The 15,358-nt window shown below is 50.2% G+C and overlaps 1 protein-coding gene across 1 annotated transcript in view; it reads left to right on the top strand.

The window, feature by feature from the left end:
• WDR27 (WD repeat domain 27) overlaps positions 1-15,358 on the top strand; it is a 153,693-nt gene that overhangs the window by 14,642 nt on the left and 123,693 nt on the right. The window contains 9 exon segments of the mRNA XM_086708337.1: positions 56-107; positions 1,630-1,700; positions 3,493-3,610; positions 5,489-5,606; positions 6,979-7,082; positions 8,066-8,145; positions 8,330-8,451; positions 9,112-9,194; positions 14,432-14,510. Of these exon segments, the coding sequence (XP_086564463.1) occupies positions 56-107; positions 1,630-1,700; positions 3,493-3,610; positions 5,489-5,606; positions 6,979-7,082; positions 8,066-8,145; positions 8,330-8,451; positions 9,112-9,194; positions 14,432-14,510 (827 nt within the window).

Here is a 15,358-nt window from a genome sequence, read left to right as displayed (position 1 = left end):
GCTGTGTCAAATGGCAGAATTGTACCCCCTCTAAAAACCAAGTGTCTTTCCAAAGGTCTGGGACCATCACGCGGGATCACCACTGTACAGCTCAGCAGTGCTAACAGGTGACTGGACCTGCGGACGGATGTTCTGTCGGTGGGCCGCGTGCCGCTCTGTAGGCTGGACGCACCCCATCCAGGGTCTCCGTGCCCCTCACGAGCGGCTGTGTCGCACCCGTCTGCACAGCGTAAGGATTCACTTCACAGGCACATTTCCTGAAGTTTTTAACTTAAAATTGAGCATGTGTGTGCTTTCTGGAAGCGCCATCCAGTGAGGCCTCTGCAGGAGGCATCTGCCCCACGGGCTGAGCGTGTGGTCGGGCAGAGTTTGCACGGTCCTGCGCTGCAGGCCACCCTGTGCCCTCCTCACACTGTCTGTGCACCGGTGAGTCCCCAGCATGCGTCGGCAGGTCCCTGCAGAGCGTGCCGTCCTGGCCTGCGGTGCCCTCTGCCTCCCTCTGCCTCCAGGGCTGCTGTCCCAGCACCCTGAGCGTCTCCTACTTCACATGGGGGCGGGGGCAGAGAACTAACAGAAGACGGTCCCTTTCTTGGGATGAGTCCCGTGAAAACACAGCTTAACCAACGTGCAGGTGCCTTGTGATCTGGTGCAGTTTCTGCTATATTTCCCAAAGGATTCAGCATTCTTCCCGGTGCCACTCATCTGTGTGTGGAACAGAATGTTTTAACAACTTGAATACGTTTGTCAATCACAGGGACAAAGCACATCTCTTAGAATTATGTTGGAATTCTTTTCCTGAAATTAATTATGTGGAATTATTTGTCAAGAAAATAATTACAAACTTGATTTTGCATATCATTTATAGTTTATGTAGGGCATACAATGGTTAAAAATTTTTTTTTAACATTTATTTATTTTTGAGAGAGACACCGAGCACGAGTGGGGGAGGGGCCGAGAGAGAGGGAGACACAGAATCCGAAGCAACTCCAGGCTCCGAGCGGTCAGCCCAGAGCCCGACGTGGGGCTCGAACTCACGGACCGCGAGATCGTGACCTGAGCCGAAGTCGGACACTTAACCGACTGAGCCATCCAGAGGCCCCGGGCATACAATGGTTTTAAATGTCCCATTTATTTTAATTCTCCTTCTGAATTCTTGACAATTTAGATTCAGAATAAGTTTTAAATTAAATGACACATGCTAGGCAACAATTTAAACAGTAGGAATCATTTAATTGCTGTTTTCCTGACTAGACCCACGAGTTTATTCCTGTTGCGAGTTTAATGCCATTTGGGCACTAGTGCTGTTGATGGTGTGGGTGTGGGGCTGCCTGGCATCGGTCGTGCGGGAGAGCTTTGAACGGACCGGTCCGTTGGCTCCGACCTGGACTGGAAGCTTCTCCCCACCCCCGCCACGTCCCCCCCCCCCCCCGCCCGCCCTTTTTCTGGTGGGCGGTGTCGCTACTTCCCTCACACACGTTCTCAGAACGTGTCTGCACTTGAGGTTTTTATTTGCTGGTGAAGAAGTTATTTCAGGATAGTTCAGACTTGACTAAAAATATGTGTAAGTAAAACCTGGATAGCTTTCAGTTTAAATATTTACAGCTCAATTTTTACGTATTCCCACTGTAGCCTCCCCGCTCCTGAGTCTCCTCGTGGATGAAAAGAGCCAGCAGTTGGTGGTGGGATGTGCAGACGGGCAGGTGAGGGGACCGCAGGCTGGAATCTCAGTTCCAAACGTGACGGTGACCGCACGAGCGTCTGCAGAGAGGTCTCTGCTCCGACGCTCGCGTGTGTTCTTTCTGGTTTGAAGACACCGTTGACCCCAGCAGCCGAGCTGTTCCTTCTGGGGTCGCGGCATCCGTGTGGGGCTCACTCGCACGCACCCACAGCCTGTGAAGAGCCAGCTTTATGGAGCTTGAAAAATTGGAAGATACTTGATTTTTTTCAGAATTTAGTTTCTCAGGTGAGCCATTCAGGTGTGCTTCCCCAAGTATGGATTCTGTTCTCTTCTTACACAGTTGCTGTGGAGAAAATTTGGGCAGGATACTGTATTAGGAAATAACCAAACACCCCCATTCAGGCACTTCCGGTCAGCACACGTGTGGGGCTCCCCTCGCCAGGCAGTCCTCCACCACTCTGGCTGGACGGCCTGCAGTTTAACTCCGTTCTGACACTGTCTAGGTGGAGACCCACAGGTTAAGGGCTCAGGCCGTGAGACTCCACCCCCCTTCAGATGCCAGTCACAGGTGGTAGGTCCCCGGCTACTCGAAGTTTCTGCCCAAACTGCCTGCAAATTGGAGGTTCCCATGCCCCCGCTTGGGGTTTGACTAATTTGCTAGAGAGCCTTGCGGAACTCGGGAAGCGTTTATTTACGGGTTCACCCGTCTATTAAAGGGTGTGATGGAGAACACAGACAGCAGCCAGATGGGGGGGGTGTAGATGGCGAGGGGGGGAGGGTCCCGCGTGTAGAGCTGGGGGTGGGGTCAGCCTCCCAGTGTGGACGCGGTCACCAGCCTGGAAGCTGGGTGTAACGGAGGCCTCGTCAAGTAGGTGCGATTGATTAACTCGTTGCCCGCTGGTGATTGAACCCAACCCAACCTCCAGGTCAGGGGCTGGACAGAAAGCTGCCAGCCTCTCATCACCTGTGGCTCCCCTGGCCACCTGCCCCCACCCTTGAGGCTTTCCAACAGGCACTTCGTTCACACAACAAAAGACACCTTTGTCCTTCTCTTCACTTGGGAAATTCCGAGGGTTTTAAAGGAGCTCTGTGTCAGGAACAGGAAATCCACATACATGGATTTCTTAGTTATAAGTCACAGTATCACGGGTGTATTTTTGGAAACGAGGAAATTTTATCTTTCTTTTTTAAAAAAAAATTTTTTTTTTTAATGTTTGTTTATTTTTGAGACAGAGAGAGACAGAGCATGAACAGGGGAGGGTCAGAGAGAGAGGGAGACACAGAATCTGAAACAGGCTCCGGGCTCCAAGCTGTCAGCACAGAGCCCGATGCGGGGCACGAACCCACGGACCGCGAGATCATGACCTGGGCCGAAGTCGGAAGCTCAACCGACTGAGCCACCCAGGTGCCCCTATCTTTCTTTTTGACAAAGGTGACTGCTGTCACCCGTGTCTTTTGGCCGGGTGACACGTGGGTGTATTCGCACCTGTGTGTCCGTGCCCTTGGGCTCCGAGAGACTGGCGTGGACCGTGGGGGTCAGAGCACATCGCCCTCCTGGGCGGAGTGTTGTGAGTCAGAGGGGGCGTCTGCACCCAAGTCGGGGGGCCGAAGAAGCACCCGGAGGCTCCGCTGTGGAGGGAAGGGAGGGGTCCAAGCCGCCTCTGAGGCCACGTGCAGTGTGTCTCCCTCTCCTGACCCGTCTTTCTCCTTGGGCTCGAGCCACGCCCACCTGTGATGACGGGCTTCCGTGTGTGTGTGCGCGCGCGCGCGTGTGTGTGTGTGTGTGTGTGTGCGCGCCTGCTCTGCTTTCTCAGCTCTGGGTGTTCAGTTTGGTTGAAAGACATCATTATCGTTGTGTGACCCGAGTTGACCTAAAGAAGAAGAGAGAGACTTTCTCCAGGAGGGTCGAGTCCAGGTTGTGCAGCCTGCCAGGTAATGCCACTCAGACCCCCGCCCCCCCACCCTGCCCCATGGGGTTCCCGCCCTGGTGCTCTCCAAGCTGATCAGCCTGAGGGTCCTGGGTTAGGGGAGGGGGCCGGAGAGGGGGCGGGGACAAGTGGAGCGTCTGACCTCAGAGCTCCACCAGCACCAGGCGGATCTTGTGAGGGAGGATGGGGTGGGCCAGTCACCCCATCCTGTGTGCAGGGCACTGCGGTCCGGTGACCAGGAGAGCGTGTGTTCCCCGGCCCAAGGCAGCGGCTTCCTGGCTGCTGTGGGTTGTCATGGTGCTGAGGGGTCCAGGGTGGACAGAGCTACCTTCCAGAGCTGTTCCATGCCGAGCTGACTGAGCAGACTGGTGCCCTGCGTGTCCCCATCCCCCACCCTCACCCGGCCTCCCCTGCGTGCCCACACCCCTCCCCCCCTCCCCCACTGCGTGACCCCATCACCTCCTGGGCCTCCCCTGTACTCCCCTGTCCCTCATCCCCTCCCCCCCAGGACGCCCCTGTGCGTCCCCATCCCCTTGGGCTGGCCCAGTCCCTTTGCTCTGCACTATTCTCCCTCTGCCCACAGTTGGTTCTTTTTTTTTTTTTTTTTTTTTTTCAACGTTTTTTATTTATTTTTGGGACAGAGAGAGACAGAGCATGAATGGGGGAGGGGCAGAGAGAAAGGGAGACACAGAATCGGAAACAGGCTCCAGGCTCCGAGCCATCAGCCCAGAGCCCGACGCGGGGCTCGAACTCACGGACCGCGAGATCGTGACCTGGCTGAAGTCGGAAGCTTAACCGACTGCGCCACCCAGGCGCCCCACCACAGTTGGTTCTGATGGGGGAAACAAAGGCAGAAAGACGTGATAAAGTTGAATTTCCTTATACCCTGAAGCCCACTGACAAGATATTTGAGGCCGGCAGAGGAAAATGTTTCTCCGGGAACTCCCTTTGTCTTCATGTTAGTGCTTTGCTAGAGGGAAGAACCACCTTAGCCTGGCAATAGCCAGGCCTCCAGGATCTTAAGTGGCTACTTTAGCAGACGAAAGTCCTTCTGGGGACTCCCCTAGTCTTTACCTCCCCCAGCTCCCAAGTGCATAACCTGTCACTCCTCGGGACCCCAGTGCAGCCCTTCCTGCCCTCGGGTCCCGTCCCCGTGCGTGCTTTAATAAAACCGTCCTGTTGCACGGAAGACGTCTCAAGAATTCTTTCTTGGCTGTTGGCCCTGGACCCCCACCCCCACTCCAAACCTCATCAGCCCCTGCCTGGCCACACCTCCCTTCCTCACCCTCTGCTCTCGTACCTACCACAGTGTCACAACGGGAGTGGATGGTCTGTTGGGAGAGCTGTGGACTTCCCTCCTCAGTCCAGCCTGGGACTCCTGTGGGGCACGGGCAGTGCACTGACTCTCCTGTCACAGCGAGTTCGGCTTTTCCCTGCTGCCCCCAAGTCTCTCACCATTCGTCCTGCTCTTTGGTGTAGCTTGTGTCTCCCCTCCCCTCCCCCGGCCTTCCCGAAGGTCAGAAATGACCTTTATTCAGTGTACCTGCTTTCTTCCTAATGCTTTAAATCTTGGTTTTCGTGACCTCTTGTGCGAAGGCCCATTTATTAGCAGGTAAACCTGATCCTGCCTTAAGAACAGGGTTAAACTCTAGGTGTGCCTGACACTCCACGTTCCTTCTTTCCAGGCCTCACGTATGGGGTCTGCTCTGTATTTGTAACCTTGTTCTTTACCTCGTGTAAGTCTGAGGGCTTTCCTTGACTCGTGACCTGATCACTCTAGCCCACGTGTATTTCCATCAACATCCCGTGGTGCCAACTGTTTGCCTTTAACTCGACTGACCATTTTAATCTCAGCTCAGATTATCAATAGTTCTGTTCCTAGAGAATCGGCGTCCCTGTGCACACGGCCTGGAGAAAGGAGAGGACATGGAAGGAAGCCTGCCTGTCCTGGGCCTGGCTCCCTGTGGCCTTTCGCTCCTGCTCAGTTCTGAGTGTGGATGGTGAGTATGATGAACTTGGCCAGTGCCATGTGAAGAAAACTTTACCAAATTAGGTTCATTTTTGAAGAATGATTAAACTAAAACCAAATTATTTTTGTCTGTTAGAATAATAATAACTGTGAAGTGTTTTTAGGACTGCATGCTTCGAGTCTTAAAGTTGGTAAACTTGGTCAATTATTTCTAAGTCTATTTAATAAAAGAAATATTAATTTTAATTTCACTCACCAAAATCCAGGCAGATCTTAAAAAAAATATTTTTAATGTTTATTCATTTTGGGGAGACAGAGTGGGGGAGGGCAGCGAGAGAGGGAGACACAGAATCTGAAGCGGGCTCCAGGCTCTGAGCTGTCAGCACAGAGCCCGACGCAGGGCTCAAACCTACGAAGCGTGGGATCATGACCTGGGCCAAAGTCGGACGCCCAACCGACTGAGCCCCCTAAGCGTCCTTAGGTAGATCTTGAGTGCATAATAAGGTAAAGGAGGATATAATCGTGACTCCCTCTAAACTTCCCCCATCTGTCTGTATATCAGACACTTAAGAATGTATCATGATGGCTTTTACTGAGTGTGGAAAGGTCTAGGGACGACGGGGCCTCTGGTCTCCCTGGACAAGGGGGTTGCTCCCCTGGACGGGGAGCTGGCCGTGCTGTAGGGCCAAGTGTCCGCACAGGTGCCAGGCTGGGTGGGAACACACATCTGGCCTGTGCTTTGGTCAGGGCCAGGCCTTCCGCCCCTGGGGTGCACATGGGGTGGCAGGGACCCACCTGCCTGGCTGCCTTCTGGACGGCCGCAGGTGTGTGCGGGCCTGAGAATGAGCCCAGAGTGAGAAAGAGACAGTCCTAGAGCCGTGTGAGGCTCCAGGGGACCGAGTGGCAGGCAGGAGAGAGGGCGTGGAGAGTCCTTCAGAGTCCAAGTCTGGCATAGCCAGAGGAGGCCTATTGGCCCTTTGTTAACATTGACCCTGTTTGCACATCGATGGAAGAGGAGGCAGAGCTGTGGTCGGTATCTTCTGAGCTCTGCCACCGTGGTCTGTTCCCTGTTAGCGGGGCTCCTCATCTCCAGACACCACCCGGCAGGACGCAGGTGCCACGTGGCCGCCTCGAAGGGATGGACGTGGCACCGGCTGCCACCTTGAGCTCGGAAGAAGTGATAGCCTTGCAGGTGACAGTCGAGTTGCGGTCAGGTCGTGGCCGTCTCGTCCTCACTGGACAGTGGGTTTCCAGGAAACCCGAGACCGTTGAACACCAGCCTGATCGAGTGCTGTTCTGGGTCATAAATGCCGAGAGCCGGCTGCCTGCTCAGTGGCAGCTGTGGGACGGAAGCCTGAGGGGTGAGACCGCCACGTCATTCTCTCTTTTTCTTTGAAAATTAGCCTGCCTTCTGAGAGTGCCCCGTGCCTGTGGGTTGGCAGCTCCTCTGGCTTACTCATACTTAACTTGGTGAACTTCGAATTGGAAGGCGTTTTACGTTACAAGGGTAAGGTGAAAGTTCAGGTCACCTTTGATCTAAATTTCATGTAACTTCTATTAATGTCTTCCTCTGCCACGGGAGGGTGACACCTTCAGCGTAGAAAGTCTGGTCACCAGAACGTGCAGATGAGGCGTGTTCGCCATGCGTCAGGCCACGGGCAGCTTCTGGGTCCCAAGGCCATGCTGTTAGCTCACTCCGACCTCTGGGTGGGTCTCCCTTCCCTTGGTCCTCGGTGCCCCTGTCTTCTGTGCGCAGGGCTCCGAGGGACACTTCTCCTCAGGGCTGCCGCGCCTGTCCCGAGCTTATACCAAGGGCTTTTGAGTCCACACTGTCCATATTTCCTGCTGACGACTTGACACCTGTGACTGGACAGCCCCCCAGCTTGTCCGACTCCACGGTCTGGACTGACCTGGGGCGGCTCCCGTCTGTTCTCAGATTCTGCGACCTCCACGCCGGGAGTTGCCCTGCCAGTAACGTGGGCGTGATTCCTGACTCCGTCCCTCCTCCCTCCCCGAGCTTGCCCCCCTCAGGAGCCTCCTGCAGGCACAGCCCATGTCACCTGTAAGAGCAGTCTCCCTACTTTCTCCTTTAAGGCCCCTGTGTTTTGGGGACAGAGTCCGAGTTCTTAGCCTGGCCCAGCCCAGCCTCTCTCCTCGTTGGAGGTCACTGCCCGTTTCGACCGTCACTTACTTGCAGACTTTGCTTGAACCCTCCAAACCTCTGCTGACCTGAGTGCCTTCTTCTCCTCCCCCTGCTTGCCCTTGAAGGTTCACCGGAGCTCCTCTTAGATCTGGGTGTGTGTGTGTGTGCCCCTGGAATTGTGTTACCGGGGCTCGCCCTAGCTGCCCTATGCCTTCTCCGCCGGATTGAGCTGCCCCAGGGCAAGGGCTCTCGGGAGCGCACAGGCCCACGTGCGGTGGGCGTGCAGGCACGTGGGGTTCGTTCCCCCGTAAACATTGCTGGTTTGTCTCTCTTTGCTGGAAATTAAGATTTCAGGAGCCTCAGCATTCAGGTTGCCGGATCGTGCGCAATGATGAGCAAGGCTGGCGAGCAAGGTGAGCCCTGAAACGTGCCGTCCTCAGACCCTGCCGAGTGCATCGGTACGCGTCCTTTCCTCCACGTGGTGGAGTGTGACCTCGCGTGTGACGTCTGGCACGCGATAACTGCCCACGTGACAGGAGCAGCCTTACCCTGTGTGGTTAGGGTCACGGGTGTGTGCTCACTGTTGACCGTGTGACAACTGTCCCGTGCAGGCCATCTGCTTACTGACGTCCGTGTTTGGCGGTCAGATCGCCGTGCTGGAAATCCGTCTCGCGGCTCTGGTGCGGTCTCGGCAAGGTCTCGGCGCCGGAAGGAGCCTGTCGGTGCTGCCTCGGTAGGGTCTTCTCCGGTAGGATTTCCGCATGCGGCTTTCCCCGCTCAGGAGCTTACGTTCCTGTCGATTCTAAGAATTAAAAGTAAAGTTTGGGGGCGCCTGGGTGGCGCAGTCGGTTAAGCGTCCGACTTCAGCCAGGTCACGATCTCGCGGTCCGTGAGTTCGAGCCCCGCGTCAGGCTCTGGGCGGATGGCTCAGAGCCTGGAGCCTGTTTCCGATTCTGTGTCTCCCTCTCTCTCTGCCCCTCCCCCGTTCATGCTCTGTCTCTCTCTGTCCCAAAAATAAATAAACGTTGAAAAAAAAAAAAAAATTAAAAATAAAAAAAAAAAAAAAAAAAAAAAAAAAAAGTAAAGTTTGGTGAACTCCCAACTCTCCTGACCTGTTCGAAAGAAATTCTTGCTCATGGCATTGCTTCTGTCTTGTTTAAAAGTAAATGATTCATACTTAATTTTCAATGTAAAAGTATTTTATTTCAGGATAGGATGTAAATTATAAAAGAGCCATTTTGTTAAAAATAGTAAAGATTATTTCTTAGAAGAAGAGGAATAAGCTTGATCGTTTCCAAAGATCGCACATCCGTATCTACGTGAGTTAATCCCTTGTGATGTCCTGACAACGTGCATTTTGTGAGTTTGTTCTCCTGGCGATTTGTCTGCCTAGTGGCTGTGTCCTGTCCACGTCTCCGCTGCACTTCAGAATTGCTGAGGAGCACAGGACCCCACCGGCGCCTCAGCGACGGTCCGGTTAGTACCCCCTGCTCTGGGACGTGGCGCAATGACCTGCTCTGTGGATTCATGTTTGTCCGCGTGAAAATTCAGCATTTCCTCTGTCCGTCGCTGCTTCGTTTCTCTGCCTCTCATGTATTTTTTACATGCTCTTTGTGGTAGGGAATGTGCTAGATATTTTGTTTTCCTGAATCGGGTATCATTCATAGGAATTCAAAAACAAGTGCTCTAGGGGCGCCTGGGGGGCTCAGTCGGTTAAGCGTCTGACTTGGGCTCGGGTCATGATCTCACGGTTCGTGAGTTCGAGCCCCACGTTGGGCTCTGTGCTGACAGCTCGGAGCCTGGAGCCTGCTTCGGATTCTGTCTCCCTCTCTCTCTGCCCCTCCCCTGTTCATGCTCTGTCTCTCTCTCTCTGTCAAAAATAAATAAAAACACTAAAAAAAAAAAAAAAAAAAAAATTAAAAAAACCAAATGCTCTACCGGCCAGAACATACATGTGGATGCCCAATTATTGATCACGGGGCTGATTTTTTTCTTGTCTCTCTTTGCTGAAGATTGTAAAGCCATTGCCAAGCATCACATCGTTTTACCCCTGCAGACTTGAGTATGCGTTTCTAAAACACAGACGTGTGCTTAGTGGCCGTGATGCCATTATCAAAACCAACAGCGATTCTTTCGTGTCCTTTATTAATTAGCCAGCCCAGATAAGTTATTCCTGATTGTCTCAAAAATCTTTCTCATTGTATTATTATAAGCAGAAAACAAATCCGCATGTTGCTTTTTACAAAGAAATAATTTTAAAGTTCTGTTTTAAGATGCCAGACTTCATTACATTTTCCATTTATTTTCATTGTTGAGAATCACTGACAGCGATTCTTTTTTCCCTTTCGTTGACCAACCCGGAGTCCTAATCAGTATGGTTAAGCCTCTTGTTGACCTAATTACAAACCAACAGAGGTGCTCAGTCTGCTTGTATCTCCATCTTTGATGAGGGACCCCAGCTCCTGGAGGGGGCACGACTGCAGGTGCAGGTGCCCTCCTGCTAGGTCGTCCAGGCTCTGGCTCTGGAAGGGCGGGGGGCTGTGCCGTCATCACACCCGTGTCCCGCCGCCCCCTCCCTTGTCCACGAGACCTTCTGAAGGCCTCCACTCTTCTTAACTGTGTTGCTCTGTGGCTCCCCCAGCCCCACCCAGCCGAGTCCCTCTGGGGAAGGCGTGCATGGACTGTCACCCTCATACCTCCCCTCCCGCGTGGTCACTGCAGGCCGGGTCCCCTCCTTCGGGATCTGGGATCCCCTCTGCTGGGTTTCTGAGCCGCGGCCTCCCGTTCTTCCGGCTCTGTTCCTCCCTCAGTCCGAATACCCAGCCCTGTGTCGCTTCGGGAGTAGAAGTCCGTCCATCCTTCAATGGTGGCCTCCTCAGAGAAGTTTAAATTCCTATGTAGTTATGTTAGTGAAAACCGAAAGTCTTTACTAGGCATATGTTACGGCTTTATACTTAATTGGTGTGGTAAAAGTTGTTTTTCATATTCTTTTTAAAAACATGTTCTGTTCATTTATTTCTTCTTTCTTATATTTTTTATTGTGGTAGAATATCTATAATGTAAAATTTAACATTTTAACCATTAACAAATTTTTAAAAATATTTTATTTATTTTTTTGAGAGAGACAGAGCGTGAGCAGGAGAGGGACAGAGAGAGAGGGAGACAGAATCTGAAGCAGGCTCCAGGCTCTGAGCTGTCAGCACAGAATCCGATGCGGGGCTCAAACCCAAGAGCCGTGAGATCTTGACCTGAGCTGAAGTCTCACAATTAACCGACTGAGCCACCCAGGTGCCCCACATTTTAACCATTTTTAAGTGTACAGCTCATTGGCATTAAGTGCCTTCATATTGTTGCATGATGTAAAGTCTTTTAAAATAATTTTATTAATACCAAAAGTTATGTATATGTTTTTATTAAAATTACTTGGAAAAAAGTTGTGACAGATATTAATTAAATTGCTAATTAGTTGGAATATTAGGTTGCTTAGATAATATTCCGAAATTCTAAATACATTTTTACTCAAAGAAAATTACTTAGACTGGATGAACTCTATGTTAAGTGGCCACTGATGCTCTGTTTTTTACCTCTAAGTGTGGCCAGTTATTTTCATCACCACACATGTGACTTGGCATGTCAAAGGCATAATCTTATGGCTCCTCTGTATGGAACTCTGTTTTGAAATGAGACACATAATTTCCTCTTTCTTTTATTACCTCACTCATGTCTTTAGATTTTATTCTTGTTTTATTTAGAGTACCCTTAAAAATGTTTTTTTTTTTTTTTTCATTTTTTGCTAGTATGGATCATCTTATTCGGATGAGTCTATATGATATACCATGCTTCACAGCTAAGTGATGCATAGAACAAAACCTTTGATAAGAACAGTCGTGTAGACAGTAAGGCTTATTACGGAGATTATAATTTCTCTGTAACCAGGGACGGGTGCAATTTCAGACAGTTGATTTTTATGACAGTTTTATGTCTTGTTTAAAAAGTATTCATATGGAGAGTTAATGCAGATGACCGATTTATAGTTGTGCTAGAATCTAAAAATTTGCATCCCTCTAGTTGCAAGAAGCATAGTAGAAATAAACACATGCGATGAACTGATATATTTTAATACTTAAAGCATTTATTAAAGTAATATGCCCTTCCATAAATATGAACTTTATTCTAGTACTTTCAAGACCTTTTCATAACCAAGTACCCAAATGCATCTGTTATTTTATTATCTGATTTGGCAAATATTTTCCGTTTGCTTTGTTTTTCTCGGAGGTTTTTTCTCCTTCACTTGACACTGAGGTGGAGAGAGGTTTTCTGGGTCCCCCCTGGGAGCAGTTGTATTTCCAGGCCTTCCCCGAGGTGCCTCGTTCCCCGGGTGGGGCTCTGCCTTCGGCGAGCCGGATGCTTTTTGGGTTCCTGGTCACGTGGGTGTCATTTTAGTGATTTGCTCACTCGCTTCACTTGGTTTTTGATGGGAATATGGTCCAGGTTATCAGGCTTGAAATAGTGCCAGATACAGAACTGAGTTTCTTTGTTAAAAAACAAAACAAAACAAAACTATTTTCAAAATAATGCAATACTGTGCAAGTATCCGTTTTTTCTAAAGCTACTTTATACTGTTGTACAGAGTATTCATATTGGATACCAAGTATTAAATGTTTGTAAAAATCAATAATTCTCGCAGAATTTTATTTTGCCTGAAAGGATTTGAGATTTGTAAATATTTGTGTTAAGTTCATGCAGCGTCAGAGTTTTTATCAGTTGGCAGTGCTGCGGAAAACTTAGTAGGATAAGAAATTTCGTTGCCACTGAGGTGCACAGGTGTAGTCATGGTTAAGTGCTTTATCTTTCTTACTGCTCTATCATGTGGTAAACGAGTACCTGAGAGAAATGTGAGCTGATTTAAGATCATTGCTGTTCTTGTTTGTAGAAAAGATCTATTTGTCACAGCTTTATAGAGCGAGTTACTCCACGATGGCTGGTTTCTAGTGTGCCACGGACGGGATTTCACATAGACGGGTTCTGTGTGTGGCCTGTTTTATTACGTGAGCTGATGTGTTAGTCTACATGGTGTTTGGAACATGTGCTGTTGAGCACATACTGCAATTCAGTATCATTTGAGGAATGAGAAAACGTTTTTTGTTGTTTTCTTATACTTGTAATACCCTTGATTTAACCTTCTTTGCTGGTATCGGTTGGTTTGGCATTGCGTGTGAAACCTCTTCGGTTTATAGTGAATGGCCTCCTTCCATGCATGTGAACTTTTGTGTTCTCAAGGAACTTTTTTCTTGGCATGTTACACATTTGCTACTTTTTTTCTATAATTTATTTATTTTTTATAATTTAAGTCCAAATTAGCACATGGTGCAACAGTGATTTCAGGAGTAGATTCCTTAAGCCCCTTCCCCATTTAGCCCACCCCTCCATCACACAACCCCTCCAGCACCCCTCTGTTCTCCATATTTTAGAGTCTCTTATGTTTTGCCTCCCTCTCTGTGTTTGTCTTATTTTTGCTTCCCTTCCCTTATGTTCGTTCATCTGTTTTGTATCTTAAAGTCCTCATATGAGTGAAGTCATATGATTTTTGTCTTTCTGTGATTACTTTCGCTTAGCATAATACCCTCTAGTTCCATCCACATTGCTGCAAATGGCAAGATTTCATCCTCTCTCATCACCAAGTAATACTCCATCGTATATATAAACTACATCTTCCTTATCCATTCATCCATTGATGGACATTTGGGCTCTTTCCATACTTTGGCTATTGTTGATACTGCTGCTGTAAACACGGGGGTGCACGTGTTCCTTCGAAACAGCACACCTGTATCCCTTGGATAAATACCTAGTAGTGCAGTTGCTGGGTTGTAGGGTAGTTCTATTTTTAGTTTTTTGAGGAACCTCCACACTGTTTTCCAGAGCGGCTGCACCAGCTGGCATTCCCACCAACAATGCAAAAGAGATCCTCTTTCTCTGCATCCTCGCCAGCATCTGTTGTTGCCTGAGTTGCTAATGTTAGCCATTCTGACAGGTGGTATCTCATGGTGGTTTTGATTTGTGTTTCCCTGATGATGAGTGCCGTTGAGCATTTTTTCATGTGTCGTTTGGCCATCCGGATGTCTTCTTTGGAGAAGTGTCTCTTCATGTCTTTTGCCCATTTCTTCACTGGATTATTTGTTTTCTGGGTGTGGCGTTTGATAAGTTGTTTATAGATTTTAGATACTAACCCTTTACCTGATTAGTCGCTTGCAAATATCTTCTCCCATTCTGTCGGTTGCCTTTTAGTTTTGCTGATTGTTTCCTTAATTTTGATGAGGTCCAATAGTTCATTTCTGCTTTTGTTTCCCTTGCCTCTGGAGACGTGTTGAGTAAGAAGTTCCTGCAGCCAAGATCAGAGAGGTTTCTGTCTGCTTTCTCCTCAAGGATTTTGATGGCTTCCTGTCTTACATTTAGGTCTTTCATCCATTTTGAGTTTATTTTTGTGTCTGGTGTAAGAAAATGGTCCAGGTTCATTCTTCTGCATGTCGCTGTCCGGTTTTCCCAACCCCGTTTGTTGAAGAGACTGTCTTTATTCCATTGGATATTCTTTCCTGCTTTGTCAAAGATTAGTTGGCCTTACATTTGTGGGTCCATTTCTGGTCTATTCTGTGCCATTGATCCGAGTGTCTGTTTTTGTGCCAGTAACATCTACTTTTTAAACACGTTTCACACGGCGGTACGGAGCACCGTTCAGGACCAGCCTCTGGTTTTCCACGGCAAAGTGAGGTCATCTGGGTATGCGACCGCCCCGCAGTGAGTAACTAGGCCTGGAGAGGCGGGAAAGATGTGTGTGGAGGGCCACCCCCGGGTGCAGGGCAGGGACACGTGGACAGCAGTCAACACGAGGCCGCAGCAACCCCTCCTGTGTGCTCGCCATGTGCTCGCCTCTCGGGCGCCCTTTGGTCCTGATTGACGGCAGCGATGGTGCCTGGTGACCTTGTCAGGTGCCAGGACAGGGGTGGACCTGCCTGGGAGAGGGGGACGCAGGGACGGAGACCTGGCCGTCGGGGCTTTCTGGGAGCATTGGATGCAGTGTATTCAGACCTGGTTTGGTGGGTTGGGGAGGGAGGGAGTCAATGATGACGAAATTGGGAACAACGTGGTATCTGGGGAGTTTCAAGTACAGTAGAGCCTTGAAATCCCCTTGTCCTTCTGGAATGCTGCATTTCTTGGAAGCGGACTTTGCTTTTCTGTGTGAAATGCACGTCGGCCTCTGACGTCTTCTCACCCCAAATCTTGATCTGTTCCGTGCTCTTCACATACTGAGCGGAACGGCCCTGGGGGCCCCACTTGGAACGCAGGTCAGGGCTTTGGGAGGCTCTCTGGGGTCACCCGTCCCCTGACCCGCTTATGCCATGCTCTCCTTCCCCCTCGCCCCTGGCCTCCGCGTCCATCCCTCTGCCTCAGGGCTCTCCATCGGCCCTTTCTTCCCCCTCATGCGCTTCCCTGAGGCTCACATGGGTGCTGCTTATGGGGCAGCCAGTCTTGCTTCTATCCAGGCTGCCTGGACACCATGCCCACCTCTGCCGTGATTCCCTCTCAGCCCTTGCCTGCTTTATTCTCTCTGGCACGACTGGCTAACATGACTTCGTGCTTTACTT

The sequence above is a fragment of the Puma concolor genome, chromosome B2, assembly GCF_028749965.1.
Source record: "Puma concolor isolate L17-30 chromosome B2, mPumCon1.1.hap2, whole genome shotgun sequence".
Lineage (NCBI taxonomy): Eukaryota > Metazoa > Chordata > Mammalia > Carnivora > Felidae > Puma > Puma concolor.
This window is presented reverse-complemented; position numbering and strand designations above follow the sequence as displayed.